Consider the following 16,265-nt stretch of genomic DNA (forward strand, 5'->3'; position numbering starts at 1 on the left):
TGTAAAAACACAACCTTTTGTTTTTACAGGTTTATGAATGCATCAAATAACTGATGTGCTAGTATTTTGTTACCCTTTTTACACTTGCATTTAGTTTGGACCCCCATTTCCAGTCTTAAATCTATGTTTAGCTTCTGGCTGTAGCTTCACATTTAATAGGCAGATATGAGTGGTATCTGTCTTTGCTCAAAAAAACATATTTTCTAAAATGTTAAACTATTCATTTAAAGGACTTTCTGTAAAAGCAGCTTAATGCTTCAACGAGAGGGTCTCTAGGAAATAGGAACCTACCACAAGGCTTTTCTTCTTGCTCAGGACAGTGTAACTTGCCTGCAGGCATGCTCGTACAGGATACATTACCACATCAGCTTGTGCGCAGGACAGAGATATTTACCAGACACACAAGTATTGATTTTGGCGTTCCTTCTGTCGTAACATGTAAAAGTTAAATTGACCAACAAGCCAATTTCCCAAAGAGTCGATGGAACCCTTTCAGACCGTTTTCATGGCAGGTTTAACAGACTGAAGCTGCTGGTGTAAAGTCAGATCTTCACCTTCATCGCATCTACGGCACAGAACACAGATCTGATATTTACTGAAAGGCCGACATCAGACCGATCGATAAACTGATATATCGACCCAGACTTGGCATGTTTCACTGCGACTGAGCCTCAGCAAGGAGTACATCTGTCTCTTTATTATAGATTCGTACACACAGTCAGTCAGAAACAAACAAGCACACGGTCTCACAAGACAAGGTCAGAGATGGTAAACTGTAGTATTTAAAGACATTTTTGTCTTCTGTCAAAAAGGTACATACAAAGTAGTTTAAAAAACAAAACCGAAAAATGTTGAAATCAATGTGAAAATAAACTGTAAAAAATATTGTTCACATAAAAAAGATAGGGGGAACCTGTGATTTTTCTTTTTTACAACAGTTTCAATGCAGTTCCCTCTGCAGCTACATGATGGGGTAGGAGGCATCCTGAGTGATGCCACACTGGTCGTCGTTGTTGCGTGACATCCGGATGTAGCCCTCGTCTCCGAATGAAGTTCCCCAGCTGCACGAGAAGAGCAAAAACAGAAGAATATTATTAAAGGGATACACCAAGGTTTTTTTAAAATTGTGATTCATTAGTAAACATCCATGTGAAGTGAATAAATAAATGAATGAATGCAAATTTATTTCGGACAAAACAAAACAAAAAGCTAATTAGTTCGACAAATAAGCAAAACAAAATGAAAAGCATGTTACAAAGTATATTCCATTACAAGCATGTTTAATAAACATTGACGTGCACGAAAAAGGAGTAGGAAGAAGCCCTTCTCCACAACTCAGTAGTTAATCATAATCAATTTACTTCCATTCCTGAACCTGTGTACCTTTATACGCTCAATTCCATATACTATATGTACAATTAATAAATCACATATTAATTATAAATATATACCCATATATGCATATATACATATGTACTTAACACATGTACATATACATACCTACATGTGCACACATCTACGTACATACATACATACATACATACACACACACCAATATACATACATAGCTTATAATATACATCATATATATACACTGACCAAATTTCTATACCTTATTTTAAAAGTTGTTACCGCAAATGTATATTTCATAACATATTAATATTTCATACACACAAACACATGCATACATCTATGAAAACACCTAGCGATTCCCTCATCCCTGTGCCTTTTGAAAATCATCTCTGTGTACCTTTTTTTAACTGGATCATGCTTTTCCACAGTTTCACGCCACCGATTGAAATGCACTTACTTTTTAAAAGTCGTGCGAACAGCTGGCATCTTGAAATTCAACTTTTCCCTCAAATTATAACCTCCCTCTCTATCAAAAAAAAAACAAAGTTTCTGAATATTACCTGGTAGTATTTTGTTTCTTGCTTTATACATTATTTGTGCAGTTTGATATTCAACCAGGTCAATGAACTTTAATGCACAGGAATTTAAAAACAATAAGTTATATGATGAGAATATGGACAGAAGTTGCTCAATCACTAGCACCCCATACTAATAGTTTAGCTACACTGTTTTCAGTGTTAAACAACACAGAATAGCACAAAAGTAACAGGAAGTAGCAGTTGCCTTTCCCCACTTCTAGATGAAGAAGTTGAATGTGAATTTCTCGCCTGGTGCTTACGTCAAAAAGGTTGAAGGTTAAGAAATGCACTGAGCCATGAGAGGAAGGGGATTTAACAAGCTTAAAAACAGGCCTGATGTGTTCAGCAATAGAAGATGGGAAGTTGTGTTTCTCATGCAATAACTGATGGGAAATGAAACTTCTTCTCTATACCACAGAAATGATTTCATGACGCGGCCTGAAAACCTCAAGAGGCAGATGTTTGCGTTTTTTTCAGTCCATCACGGCACTTCATCACTGCTCGTTGACACAGTGTACCACCCTGCAGAGCTCCGACTTCCCTGTTTCACTTCCCCCGTGTCCTCGACTGCGGCCAGTAAATACCACACAGGGAGGAACATACAAAGGACCTACACAGTATGTGAGCATGTACCAGGTTTTGGGGGCAGCAGAAACATCTCACCTGTTCTTTACCAGCCAGTAGTCTTCTCCGTTCAGCGTGCCGTAGCCCACAACTAACACAGCATGGTTCACTTTCTTGGAGCAGGACGGGTCATTGTACACTCCTGAAAAAGGGAGAGGTCAAAATTATAATAATAATAAATTCATGTCATTATATTCATGTTTCATTAATATTTATTTTTTAAAAAGGAACAGTTTACACAGAATTGAAAACCCAAATCATCTGGCGAAGTTTTGTAGTCCAAAAATAACCCAAAATAAATGAAGAATAACAAACATAAAATGGCTCCATGCAGCTTGTCTGGTGTAATCCAACTGTCTGGAAGACTCAAGATGTTATTTACACCCTTTGTTAAGCTGAAATCTTCACTGTAGCTGCTATCTAACATCTGAAGTGGTTGCGCGCTGTATGGAGACATTTTATGTTTTTTTTCCTGTTGTTTTTCCTGTTTTCAAGGGCTGGGTTCCCGTACCTACACAGATACCTGGACTTTGATACTGGTTTCTGAACTATATTTTTTCCCAATACCAATTTTATGAAATCCATTTAACAAAAGATGACATTACACATACACGTCTTTGGGTCTGACCTAGTGTTTTTTCCTGCATGCCTCGAGACAGCCAATCACCAGCACTGGCTCACTGACGCTGATGAGATTAACTCCTTTGGTATTGAAATTTTAATATTGAATGACAAGACAATTTTTGTATAGAGGCTTTTTTGTCGGTGCCATAAAAGTATAACATTTTGATACCCAGCCCTCAACAAGTCAGGGAATTCTGCAAAACTGTTTTACTGTGAGGCTCCAGAAATGTTTTGTGGACTACGAAACGTCACCTGACTTTACATCAGCATTGGGGTGAGTAAATAATGACAAAATTTTCCTTTTTTCAGGTGAATTGTGCCTCTAAGTCAGGTATTAAATCAGTATTTTGAAAAAAGTTAGTACGGCTAGCCATTAAAACATTATTCTAGCAGGTGATGGATTCACTGTCTTGTTTAAGAAAACTTAACAAGTTAGTGAACGCCGAGCTGAGAAGCAGTGTTTTCATCACTGCAGTCAGGTCAGAGGTTAAGAGACTTTCAGGGGATGTTAACTTGAGCTTTTTGTATAAATGTGAAAGATCGATATGTGAGAATGTATATTGCGTACATAGTCTTATATTTTCTTGAGTTTCCAGTTTTATCTATGACTCTGCTTCTCACTCTTGAGCTGCTGTAACGAGTGAACTTCTCCAGTGAAGGATCAATAACAATTAATTAATTAATTCTTATTTCATCTGAATAAAAAAATTAAACTTAATTAAATATCATGCAAGTAAAGATGAAGCCTGTGGGGCTGATGAAGTCGACGTACCACTCCTGTAGAAAGCAAATCTGGGTCGCGTGGCATCAATCCCCACTGAAATGGGTCCGATGGTGGCGACCGCCTGCTTCAGAGCCCCCTCGTCGCCCTCAGGCAGGGAGCTGTACTGGGAGCAGTTGGCGGCACGGTAGCTGGGGTTGTAACGGCACTGTGACTCCTGCAGTAAGAAGACAAACTGGGGTTAAAACTGATGATTTACACAGGACCTGTTTTTAAATATACCTGATGGTATTAAAAAAAAAAAGCACCTCATTAGGAAAGTTAGCTCGAGGCACAACTTTACCAACCAACTTGGGTGATTATGTCCATGTATGAAAAAGTTATTATTAATTTTCTTGGCTGCAGTTGATTTTCTTGGCAGAGGTGAGCAAGAAAGTGAATTGCAGGCACAGAGACGCTCGTCAGTGAGCTGATTAACAGAAATATTTCACATCACACGTAAAAGTTTTTATTTGTATTTTTTTCGGGTGAATTAGAGGCACAACACCTCCGCGAGGCTGCAGCAGTCTGTCGGATCCGCTCAGAGCTGCCCTCCTCCTCCACACAAACACGAACAACGGCGAACCAGATGAAGCCTGGAGGACAAACAACGTTGTCCGCTCCGATTAATTTATTGTTGCTCCAAAGAGACATTAACGGCAGACCACAGACAAGTGAGAAGAGTGTTGCTGTCTGCAGCCCGAAGGGTCGGACTTAACTTCTTGTACACCCACATCGTTGTCTCATACAGGAATTTCTTAACTGTAAACCTGAGTTTGCACTGAATTTCCCATATACACCATGTTTCCACTTAAAAAAACATCATGTTTTAATCTCGTAACCGTAAAGCAGCGTTAGCTCGTCTCACACTGCAGTTTCTGGGGCTGCAACTGCTGATTACTTTCATTAAAGTTTATTTTCAATTAGTCGATTATTTTTTTGTGCTTTAAATGTCAGAAACAAGTGTCCATCACAAGTTCCTCTACCCCACGGTAATGTCTTCAAATGACCTGTTTTATGACAAACGGTCCAAATATTTACCTTCGAGAAGCTACAATCTGAATTGTTGCCATATCTGCTTTTAAAAAAATACTTAAACGAATAATTTCTTATCAGAAGGTGTTGTGATTGCTGCAGGTCAAGCAGTTTCTATATAAAAAGTTAAGATAAAAGGCATATTACCTAAAACATAGCACAAAGTAAGCTTATGGGAGCCATCACAGTCCAAACTCAAGCTCACAGAAATGACCTTTTAGCTTTATTGTATGTTGAACTGTGTGTCAGAAATGGGTGGCTGCAGTCTTATCATTGTTCAATAATTATAAATTGCACTGAGATAAACTAGGTTTTGTCATCAGTTACAATCATGTAACATACTTGTTGACTTTGATCCCTGGCTTGTTTACCTAAATGCATCTGCCACAGAAATCAAATGACAAACTGGGGCCAGAGTGCTGCCAAGACTGTTATCATCTGTGAGTAACAGCAACTTCTAATGACGTCCTGACAGGGACGATCTTTGGGAATCTGACCTTTTGTTATTGTTTATAATGACTTCCCACATTTGTCTGCCCACCTATAACGTCGAAGCAATCGGATTTGTTTCCCAAATGCTCTAAACAAACTCTGTAGAATCCAAGTTGAATGGATTTTCCCTTTCCCTCCCTTTGATGCATCTCTGACCAGCAGCATCAGGATTAAACCAGTGACTCACCTGTCCTGTGTAGGGGTATGAAGTGTCAGAGTCGATGCCCTGGTTGTCGATGACGTACTGGAAGGCGTAGGCCATGTTGCCACCATGGCAGCCGTGGTTGCCGTATTTAGTGGAACAGTCCACCAGGTTCTGGGGGCTCAGGTCCACCAGCTTCCCCGTCTTCTTGAATAACTGGCCCTCCAAAGCCCCTGCGGCACTGAAAGCCCAGCAGGAACCACAGGCACCCTGGATACAAATGAGTGGAGTTAAACAATGCAAAAAAAACAGATTTATTAGCTTCAAACATAAATGAAACACTTTTCACATTTCCATGTTTGGCAGAACAACACGAGTTTGTAAAGACGGAGCAGTCGGAGTTGAAGAGGTTAAAGAAGTCTTCTGACTCTTTTGGGATTTTTATTGTTCGTCAATTATATTTAACATGTTGCACAGAACAGAAGGAAGTCCAAAATCAATACTTGTGTGTCTCTGGTTGAATGATACTCATCAGCACAGCACAAGTTTGTAATAAATGGAAAATGTCTTTTCATTTCTCTGCATTGTAAAGTTTTACTACACTTCTCATTTATTTTTCACAGCAAGACCTTCAGATTTCTCATCGATCATCGTGTCTTCAACTTCTTACCGCTGACATTTGTCTGTAACTTCAAGAAATGAAGCGCTGCTAACAAAGGATTAATGTGATATAATGTGAAATAATATTTATATAGGAGTAACTGTACAGTTTAATATTATTTCTTCAGGATGAAGCTGTGAAAGCTGACAAAACATCAGACAAAGATTTACAGACAAACACGTAAAAAATCTAAAGTGAAAAGATGCATTAAAACCTGTGCAATTAAAGTCTAAGAGTAAAAAGATAAAAGATATAAAAAATATATCCAGGTATCTGTACTTTACTTGAGTATTTCTTTGACTTCCCCTCCCTACATCTGAATACAAATATCTAAAGTTTAACAGGCTCGATACTTTAGTTTGATGCATTTGAGAGGAATTATGGATTATTTTTATTTCCCAACATCACAAGACTGATTTCAGCCTATCAGAGCGCATCACGCACGGCAGACGCAGCGAGACGAAACAAAGACGTAAGAAGACGTAAACAGACAGAGAGGGAGGCTGGAATGGGGAGAAAAGGCGTTTTAGTGTCTCGTATCTGCAGAGATTTTCTTATTTTCTCACTTTGTTGCTGCTCGGGACGCTTTACCAACCCAACATGTGGCTATTTGACGTCCTGGGAATGAGACTCAACAGTCAACTATCTTTGTGGTGTGTTCAGGAACAGCTGGGACAAATCCTACTGATTCTACCTTTAACTTTAATAGTCTTTGAATTATATTAATATGACGTGAGCTTCAGTTAGCTTTGACCACAAATGTCCTTCAGAGGGAGACTTTTACTGTGATACGCTGAGTACATGTCTACGGAAGCCCTAAAGGGCCATGCATTCACACATTTTATTTCCTCCGTTTTCCCGTGATAACGAGTTAATGTCATTTCTTCTCGAGATCTCAAGTTATTATCTCGAAATAACAACTGCCATTTTCCAGAGATAAATCACAATTAACAAGAAAGGAAATATTAAAAAGCCTTTATTGTCGCAACGTGTTTCGACCAGCAGATCTTCATCAAGGCTCCAAACTAATAAAACCACGTAGCCCCACCTGTATACATGTTTCTAACTTTTGTTTCCATAAAAAAAAGCTTAGGAAACCGTTTAGAAAAGGCTGAGATATTTCCTCTTCTGCTTTCTGGAGCAGTGTGTCGGGTAGTGCTCTTGCTCAAAGTGTGGATGGGACAAAAGACTCGGTGGTTGTGGCGACGACTTCCTGCCTGAACGAGAACCGATTGGACGAATGAGGAACGGGAGGAATGAGGTAAACGAGACTCGTGGGATGATGACACTGTCGAATGCATCACACACGAGACACCGCATGTTTCTGCTCTCACCAACACCACCGATGAATCCTGCTGACCTATGAGTCACTGATTGGAAACACTGCGTCTACATTTATTTATTTTTTTACCTGCATCTTGACTTTGGTGACATAGCCCTTCTCTCTCCAGTCCACGGTGTCTGGTGCGGCAGCGCCTGATGTCCCAGCGAAGGGAGATGGTGCCCTCTGGATGCCAGTGGAAGGAATGAGCGTGGCGTAAGACTGCAGGATCTCCTCTGGTGTCTATAAGGAAGCAGATAACAGCTAATGAAATGAGCAGCACTCAGTGGACTATTTTTACTGAGCAGGGTTGTAAAAACAGCTTTCTAAAGGTCAGATGTCTTGTGAAAGGGTGAACGGTCTGTAATCGATCATTTATTGACTTAAGAATCATTTCCATCACTGATAATCTTATTTTCTTGATAAATAAAAAATTCTATACCAACACGTACAGTGACAGTTAATTTTGTACTTTTATTCCTTCTTTTGAGAGAATTTGTCGCATTATTCAGCTGAAGCAACACTGACCAATACTTTAGTTGTTTCCAACCAGGTGCTACCATTTATAAAAACAAAGTTGCATACAGGTGAACAGAACACTGTGGGGAGGAAGCAAAGTCCTGATTCTGTTAGATAAATGATGTGGTATTGGATCGATGCACACACACTTGTGTACTCGCCGATAACAATTCAAACATTTTAGGCCGTATCGGAGGACTTTACAACACTGGTATCAGCAGCGGAAACACCACATATCAACAGGACAGGTTGGGATCACTTTTTCCTTTCGAGGGCCAAAAACTGAAAGTTAATGGTGAGTTGTGGGCCAAACACTTCCTAAGTCGTCCTCCTAGATCAACACTCTTCACATATATTTTCATTTAATCTACTTGTATCTAACATTCTGTCAATGAAATTTGTAAACTCTGATTTTGATGTTCAGATCTGTACACACAACATCGAGGGAGAGCGATCCCTCCTCTGTGGCTCTTCCTGGAATTTCCTCCAATTGTTTCCCCCCAACCGTCGGACTCTTTGGCCGGCCTGATCTGGCACATGAAGTGTCAGTTTTATTCAAACCAAAGCTAAAAGGAGATTAAATATTTGACTTACATTCATCTGGCGGACACAAACATAACTACAAATGAATGCTAATGTTGCTAATAGGCGACTTTTTGTGATAATAGTGTCAGTGTTGTGTTTAAAGTTTCCCCCAAGTGAGCAAAAATCAATTAATGACGCTTAACGTGTAACTTCTCTAAATAGTAAATAAATAATGATGAGTTCATGTTTGATAATCCCTTCTGGAAAAATAAAACCTTACACCTTGCAGGAACAACAGGAATAATATCGAACTTTTATGAGCACATTGTCCCCGATAACATTCCTCTGAGCACGCAGAGTGAAGCCAAGAGCAGATAAACAGGCTGTTTACTTCCTCTTTAGTTTCCCAAGAATCTGAGTCAGTGTTTCTTGTGGCAAAGATAATGATTGATAAGCTGGAATCAAATGTAGTCTGTATATTTCCAAAGAATCTCTGATGCAGACTGAGACAAGGCAGGTTAAAAGACAGGCAGATAGTTTGCTCAGGGGTTTTCGGAGACTGGAACAGACCTAAGAGAGACCATCAGATTTAAATGTATTTGCAGCAGCAGGTGTTTTTGTGTTGAACATGCTGTTGCCAGTGGGTCATAAAAGGTTATCAGTCAAGCTAACGCTACAACTGCCAACATCAACAAATAATGTTGATAGCAGTTAAAATATAAAGCTTTATACTTTTCCACTGACCTCCAGTCAGGTGGTAAAACTCTTTTCTAACTATGACTGGATCATGTGCCTGACTATCTTAACTGAAAGGACCGGTGGCTGTGAATCGCTGTTAAAACCCCTCTGGGTTGATTGTGTAGATCCAGGTCACCTGTTGCAGTGTGTGTGTGCAGGCTGACTCTTAATTAATGATTGAGAGCTGCTTGGGGCGTTCATCTCTCAGCCGATCAGGGTGTGATGACGCCACACCTGGGTCACTCTGATTCCTTCCTCGACACACTGCAGGCGTCAACCTATCAGATTCTCAGCCAGAAACTCGGCTCTGTTTAGGCCCTGTGGAGATTTCTTTGCCGTCTTTTGTTCTTTTATGATTGAGGGAAGTTTTGAGCATTCGCCAACTTAACTGTGTGACTATCAAAAGTCGGCGTTCAGCTGTAGGTTACCTGCATCAGGGCCGTGCACGGTGCTGTTTGTGAGAGAATTGCTCGCCAATAGCCCGGCGCCTGCAGGTTTCTTTTATCTTCACTAACCTCTGACACCCAAGTAAAGGGTAATAAAAGTAAGGAATACATGTCAGTGTCATTATCATTACGGTATTTGGGAGAGTTGAGATTCCCCATAGATATACATATATTTTTATTGAGTTTGGGACAGGATCTCAGCCGTGTTCCCACCAGAACCGCCACGACAATAACAAAGCTGAAGACGGCAATCTTTGAAATCGGGTCAAATAAGTATAGTTCCATTTCGAAATAAAAGAAAATGCCTAAAAACTTGATCCCACATTTATCTAATGCAGATTAAACTACTGTAATGCTCTCTTCAAAACAATCCATTGATGAACTACAATTAATTCACAACTCAGCCCAGTTTTAGTGAACCTGCAGTGGCTCCAGGAATGTTTTTGCCCGGTCCTTTACTTGTTTATAAGGCTCTGAATGGCTTGGAACCGGCCAACATTACCAACTTTTGGTCCTTTTTATAATCTTTTGGAGGCGCTTTTAATCCTCTACTGTCGTTTTTTAAATACAACTATCACTTAAACGAGAAAATCAGAAGCTCAGCCTTTTTTAACCTCACACCAAAACTTTGGCGCTCCTAGCTAAAGGCTATAAAAGATGCTATTTTTAACGACCATTGGAAACTTATTTATTCAACATTGCATTTAACTTACTGGCACTCTGCTGGTCTCGTTATTATTAAAACAGACTTGACGTTCTAGTGAGGATTGTGTTGTCAGCCTTGGTCCACATCTTTTACATTAATCTTTAACCTTTTTTAATGTTTCACATCCATAACAAATTTGCATCACAGAGCCTCTGAGGCCTCTTGCAACCTCGTCAGAATTGTAGCATATATAAAAATAAACCGGACTATATTTCATTATAATGATTAGCTGTTGAGCTTCAAAGTTCAAACTAGTCATGATGCATCTACTCCGTATCCTTCTGACCTTCTGCTATCATTAAATTCACAGTGATTAGTGAATAAAGTGATAATCGCAAATCAATTAAAACCTCCAGTTTAAACCAGTAAACGAGTGTCTCACCAGGTCTCCCATGTGGTTCATGCTCAGCTCATATGTGTGAAGTCCCATCGAAGCCTCCAGGTTGTGTTTGGTAATGAGCATCAGATTCTGCTCCCACAATTCCCTGCGGCTCGCTTCCTCCACCTCAAGACGTACGGATAGAGAGAGAGAGCGCATGAGGTCAAATACTGTATAAGTTAATGATAAATCGTACGTATGGATTTTTTTAGGGCCAACAAACAGAAAAACTCCTACATATTTACATCCACTTGTTTTTTATCACATACCTCGTCTCGGTACGACTTCTGGTGATTCTTCTTCCACAGATCCCAGTGGAAGTCCAGCCGGCTGTCAAACGTGGCCGCCGCCATGAGACACAGGGAGAAGAGCAGGACGGTCCCCAACATCAGGCCTGTAAACACACACACACACACACACACACACACACACACACACACACACACACACACACACACACACACACGAGACGTCAGGATGTCGTCTGCTAGCTGACACACCAAGACGACAAACCGCCTGGATGACATCAAGAGTCAGAAACATACAAATAGTTTCCACTTCATAAAAACCACACAGACAAAAGACATCTGAGAAAAGAAATGACTAAGCAAAGAAGAAAACGTCTTGTTTGTTAATTCAACACCTCGACCTTCAGACATTTTGATATTTTGTGTAACTCCAAGGTATTGCAGATTTAGCTTTAATGGCTAACGGGCACAAAGGATGCAACAGTTAAAGATTTTGATGGTACGTTTATGGTCATAAGGGAAAAATCCCAGTTTCAGTATTAATGCATTCATTTATTTCACACCACTATGGATCACTTGAGCATTTTTAATTTGAGATTTTATTGTATTTTGTCCTCCAACATTTCTTTGTTGGCTGTTTTTTTTTCTTCTTTTTTAATAGTTGCTGTCTTTGGAAACAGAAATAAGAGAGAATAACCAAATAATATACAAAGAGTCAGGTCTTTTAACCGCAGGTTACTTTATAACTTTTTAACTTTACTTTACTACGGACGGGGATCTTTCGATGTTGCAGTAAAGTCAAGGTGTTTGTTGGACCTTAAGCAGCAACTTTTTTCTGCCAAGTTTTTGTAGGATCTGCCTCAAAGAAAACAAACTCTGAAATAACACAACACTAACAACACTAATACATGCAACGCTTGACGATGCAAACAGTTGTTGTATAAGCAGGAAGTGGTTTTCAGGAGTTGGCTGCGGGTTTGTGCTGCTCTGTCCATCAGTCAGGTAAGAAATGAGCAGAAACACATCGGCAATGATTTATAGCTGAACTTTAGTTTTTACTTTGTTTATGCTTTGTCTTTGTGTGTGTGTGGCCGAACCAGAAGATGCAATGGAAAAGTTCAGCAAGTATTCATTAAATTAAAGATGAAGATGCAAAAATATCACCTATAGGCCGAATTCATACCTTTTGTTGCATTTTACATTTTAATTTTAATTTCACTTCTGAGGTCAAATTAAGTCTTTTCAGTGCCTTCTGTGAAAACCTCAGATCTTTGTTTTTTAATTAATAACTACAAGTTAATAAAAAAAATAAAGAATATGACGTAGTGGAAAAATGTTGGCTTCACACTGCAAACAATGCAAAGAGCACGAAACTCAACAATGGTGGCGTTGACTGTTCCTATAAAAGCTAAAAGTACACATCCATACATATAATGAAACTGATCCTCTTCTGACCTGAAGGTACTTTCGGGTAATGTGACTAATGTAGGTCAGGAAGGAAGTCAACATGAGTCACACTGAAAGAAGGGGAGTGTTTACTTTCTAATATTCAATGTAATGTTCATATTTTATAGATTAAAGGAGACACATTATGCTCAGTTTCATTTCAGCTCCTGTCTCTTCAAGGCTGATGTCGTGTGATGTCACAAAGTCACACAAATAAAGGCGGGGCTACTGGTGAGGCGTTTTGGGGGCAGTGTTTTCTGTGGGAGAGGGGAGCTTCTTTTGGCGTGGACTTTGACCTTTATAACTTTCCTTTGACACGCACAAGAACATATATAACACACTGAAGGAAAGGACAAAAACAAAAAAGCATAATATGTCTCCTTTTAATATGTATCCTTTTTCAAACCACTTGGTAATTAAGCCATGAGCTAATTGGCTAACGGCAGCTAGCTACAGCCAAGGATAATTAGCAAAGAGCAGCTAGTTAGCAGCAAGTTACCTCTGAACTCTGGCAATATTTCACAAATTACACCTTTTTTTTTTAAATGTAGGCTGTTGAAAATGAAAGTATTAAACACATTGTTTTGAGGCTCGCCACTGGCCCACAGGCTGGACTTTGAGAGACCCCACTGATTTAAATCACTTCTCATACATCTTAACTCAGACTTGTCTTATGCGAGCGACTGGGGGGTGTCCAGGATCTGCTTCTCCCGGACAGCAGCAGCAGGAAGTATCACTTCCACAAATTTAAAGCTATTGAACTGTACGTAAATCCCAGAGTGAGGCAACTGTCACAAGACCAGAAATGAAACTAATGAACAAGCAAGAAATTTAGCCCAACTAAGCATCAACATGAGTTATTGTTCAATCAGATGATTATAAAGGACGAGTTACAGCAGCTTTAGACACACAGAGAGAGCGTTTAAATACAGGAAGTGAACAGAGCAGGTGATGTTTGAGGTTGGTTCGGTCTGATGTGAGAGTTCAGTATGTAGATCTGCAAGTTTCCCCTGATCAACAAGAAATGACGTGGGAATAAAAAATAATCACTCGTGACAAAAGTCTGTCTGTCTGTCTGCCTGCCTGCCTGTCTGCCTGTCTGCCTGCCTGCCTGCCTGCCTGTCTGTCTGTCTGTCTGTCTGTCTGTCTCTACATGTACATAACAAGAAGATGAACCAAAATCTGTACCGTCTATTTTTGTTTATACACAGTGGTGGAATGTAACTAAGTACATTTACTCAAGTACTGTTCTTTTATACAATGTTGCCACTTTATACTTCCATTACTACAATTAGGAGGTACACATAGTACTTTTTTTTTTACTCCACTACATGTATTTTGTAACAGATTACATGCTGCATCGGAGCTTGTACGTTTGATACTTGGGTACATTACATTTAATATCATATACTTCCAGGCTTTTACTCGAGTACTATTACAGTGGGTGACCAAGATCTGTACCGTCAGCATTTGTTTACACACAGTGGTGGAATGTAACTAAGTACATTTACTCAAGTAATGTTCTTAATTACAATTTTAAGGTTATTCTTTTTGAGTATTTCCATTTCCTGTCCCTTTATACTTCCATTACTACATTTAGGAGGTAAATACCGTACTTTTTTTTTTACTCCACTACATGTATTTGGTAACTTTAGTTACTAGTTACTTTGGCTCAAGTAGCTTGTACTTTTTGATGCTTGGATACATTTAATATCAGATACTTCCAGGCTTGTACTCAAGTACTATTACTGTGTGTGATTTTCACTTTTATCAAAAGTAATATTTTTACACCATGTTTACTTTTACTCGAGTATCACTTCGGGTACTTTTTTATAGATGAGCTTTGGACTTTTCAGTGACTAACAGGAGATAAGTTGAGTATCCAGCCGAAGAAAATGACCTTGATTCGTTACTTTGATTGATCTTAATACTCATTTTATATAAATAATGAGAACAGGAAATATCTCGGGCCCATAAGTTTTTTAAAAGGCTGAACTGTGGCAGAAATGAAGCCGACAGCACATCTTTTAAAACATCTTTAGAGAATGAGCAGATTAAATGTTAGAATAGATAATATGTCATTAATAAGCTCCACAGTTATAAGTATTTGTGTTTTAAAGATCTCCACCTGCAGCCTGAACACAAAAGATCTCATGTTACATGAAAACACCAAAAACGAAACTAAAGGCAAACTCGCGTCAAAGCTTTAATAAACTGACTCTGCTTTTTATAAACGTGTCGACTCTTCTTATCAGACTCATTTTAACCAAAGTTGAATATGATGGTGTTGAACTTGCCTTGTTGTGTCGGTGTCATCGCTGCTGCTGTGCTGAACCCACCCTGACTCTGTGTTCCTGCTCGATATTTAAGAAGGAAATGTCACATGATGCCTTCTTCCTCTTTTGAAACCGAAATCTGCATCATGCCCCTCATGTTTCTACACTCACCTGAAGCTTCGGTCCATATAAGGCTGTTACATGAATAATAAAGGAGGCAGAGGTGATTTATGTGTCTGCTGGAAGAGCCTCAGAACCGAACCAGAGAATCATAACTAGCCTTCTGAGAATAAGGAGGAAGGTGTCTCGTCTTATTTTGACTCTGAATAAAGGAAAACATTAAAATTAATATCTTAAAAATAAAAAAGTATCAGTCGAAAGTCTCACTTGCAGCCCCTACCGGCTGTAATGTGAACTGCACCTCACAATATAACTTCTGTGAAGCAAAAACAGCATAAAATACTAGAGATGGAATGTAACTAAATACATTTACTCAAGTAAGTATTCCCATTTTCTTACTACTTTATACTTCAATTTGGAGGCAAATATTCAACCTTTTGTAATACTGAACTTTCGTTCATGTTATTTGATTGCTAATGAAGCAATTATAAACATTTATTAAGAAGTTATTTATTGTAAAGTTGCAAATGATTTTTATGAAATAAATAAATAAAAAATCAACTCATGTAATTACAATAATCAGAAAAATGCTGACCATCGGATCTGATAAACGACCAGGCATTATATACTTTACATGAAAATATATGTAGTATTTACTTTTACTTTTGTACATTTACTGGCAGAAAGTTACTTTTGATACTTAGAAAATAATAAAGATGATATAATGATTACAAAAGCAATAGAAAATAATAAAGGTAATGATAACAAACTTATTTTAAATGGCACTTTTCTTAGCGAGGACAAGTCAGATAACATGAGAGTGAAGGACATGAACGATAAAATGAATTAGATCAAATACGAAGATATAAAGAAGTTTATAAATGAGAACGAGAACATGTATCAGAAGTTTTTCTCAAGTGCAACTCCCATTGGTGACTTTCACTTTTACCAAAGTTGTATTTTAACATGATATCTTTACTTTTACTCAAGAAGGACATGTAGGCAGTGTTTAACAGTCGTATTATTTGAGATGCTTTAATATTTGATAAATGTTGTGATAATAGTGAGAGTTTGTGAGATATTCTGTGTGTTGGGGGGGAAAGAAGTGAAAAACATTCCTCCGTTGGGCAGAATGAATATGTTCAATAAATTTGAGGGCAAGCTACTTTAATAAATTTAAATATTTCAGGTGAAGCGGTGAAATTTTTGGTATGATGGTGCTGTAACAGTAAAGGTCAGGAAGGTCACTTAATGTGTCTGGGGATCACGAGC

The 16,265-nt window shown here is 38.8% G+C and overlaps 1 protein-coding gene across 1 annotated transcript; it reads right to left on the reverse strand.

Annotated features, from left to right (window-relative positions):
- Window positions 1-676: 676 nt before the first annotated feature.
- On the reverse strand, window positions 677-14,951 carry LOC141012589 (cathepsin S-like). The gene is made up of 8 exons (XM_073486102.1): window positions 14,895-14,951; window positions 11,173-11,297; window positions 10,907-11,029; window positions 7,681-7,833; window positions 5,654-5,878; window positions 3,952-4,117; window positions 2,595-2,697; window positions 677-1,061 (listed from the first exon to the last, which is right to left on the reverse strand). The coding sequence occupies exons 1-8, from the start codon at window positions 14,911-14,913 to the stop codon at window positions 962-964; spliced, it is 1,014 nt and encodes a 337-aa protein (XP_073342203.1). The 5' UTR covers window positions 14,914-14,951; the 3' UTR covers window positions 677-961.
- Between the last annotated feature and the right edge of the window lie 1,314 nt (window positions 14,952-16,265).

Source organism: Pagrus major, chromosome 17 (assembly GCF_040436345.1).
Source record: "Pagrus major chromosome 17, Pma_NU_1.0".
In the NCBI taxonomy this organism is placed as follows: Eukaryota; Metazoa; Chordata; class Actinopteri; order Spariformes; family Sparidae; genus Pagrus; species Pagrus major.

Coding starts and splice junctions, on each gene's coding strand:
- LOC141012589 (XM_073486102.1), bottom strand. Junction 11,030..11,172: donor AGAAGTCGTACCGAGACGAG/GTATGTGATAAA, acceptor GTACGTCTTGAG/GTGGAGGAAGCGAGCCGCAG. Junction 7,834..10,906: donor TGAACCACATGGGAGACCTG/GTGAGACACTCG, acceptor GCTTCCTTATAG/ACACCAGAGGAGATCCTGCA.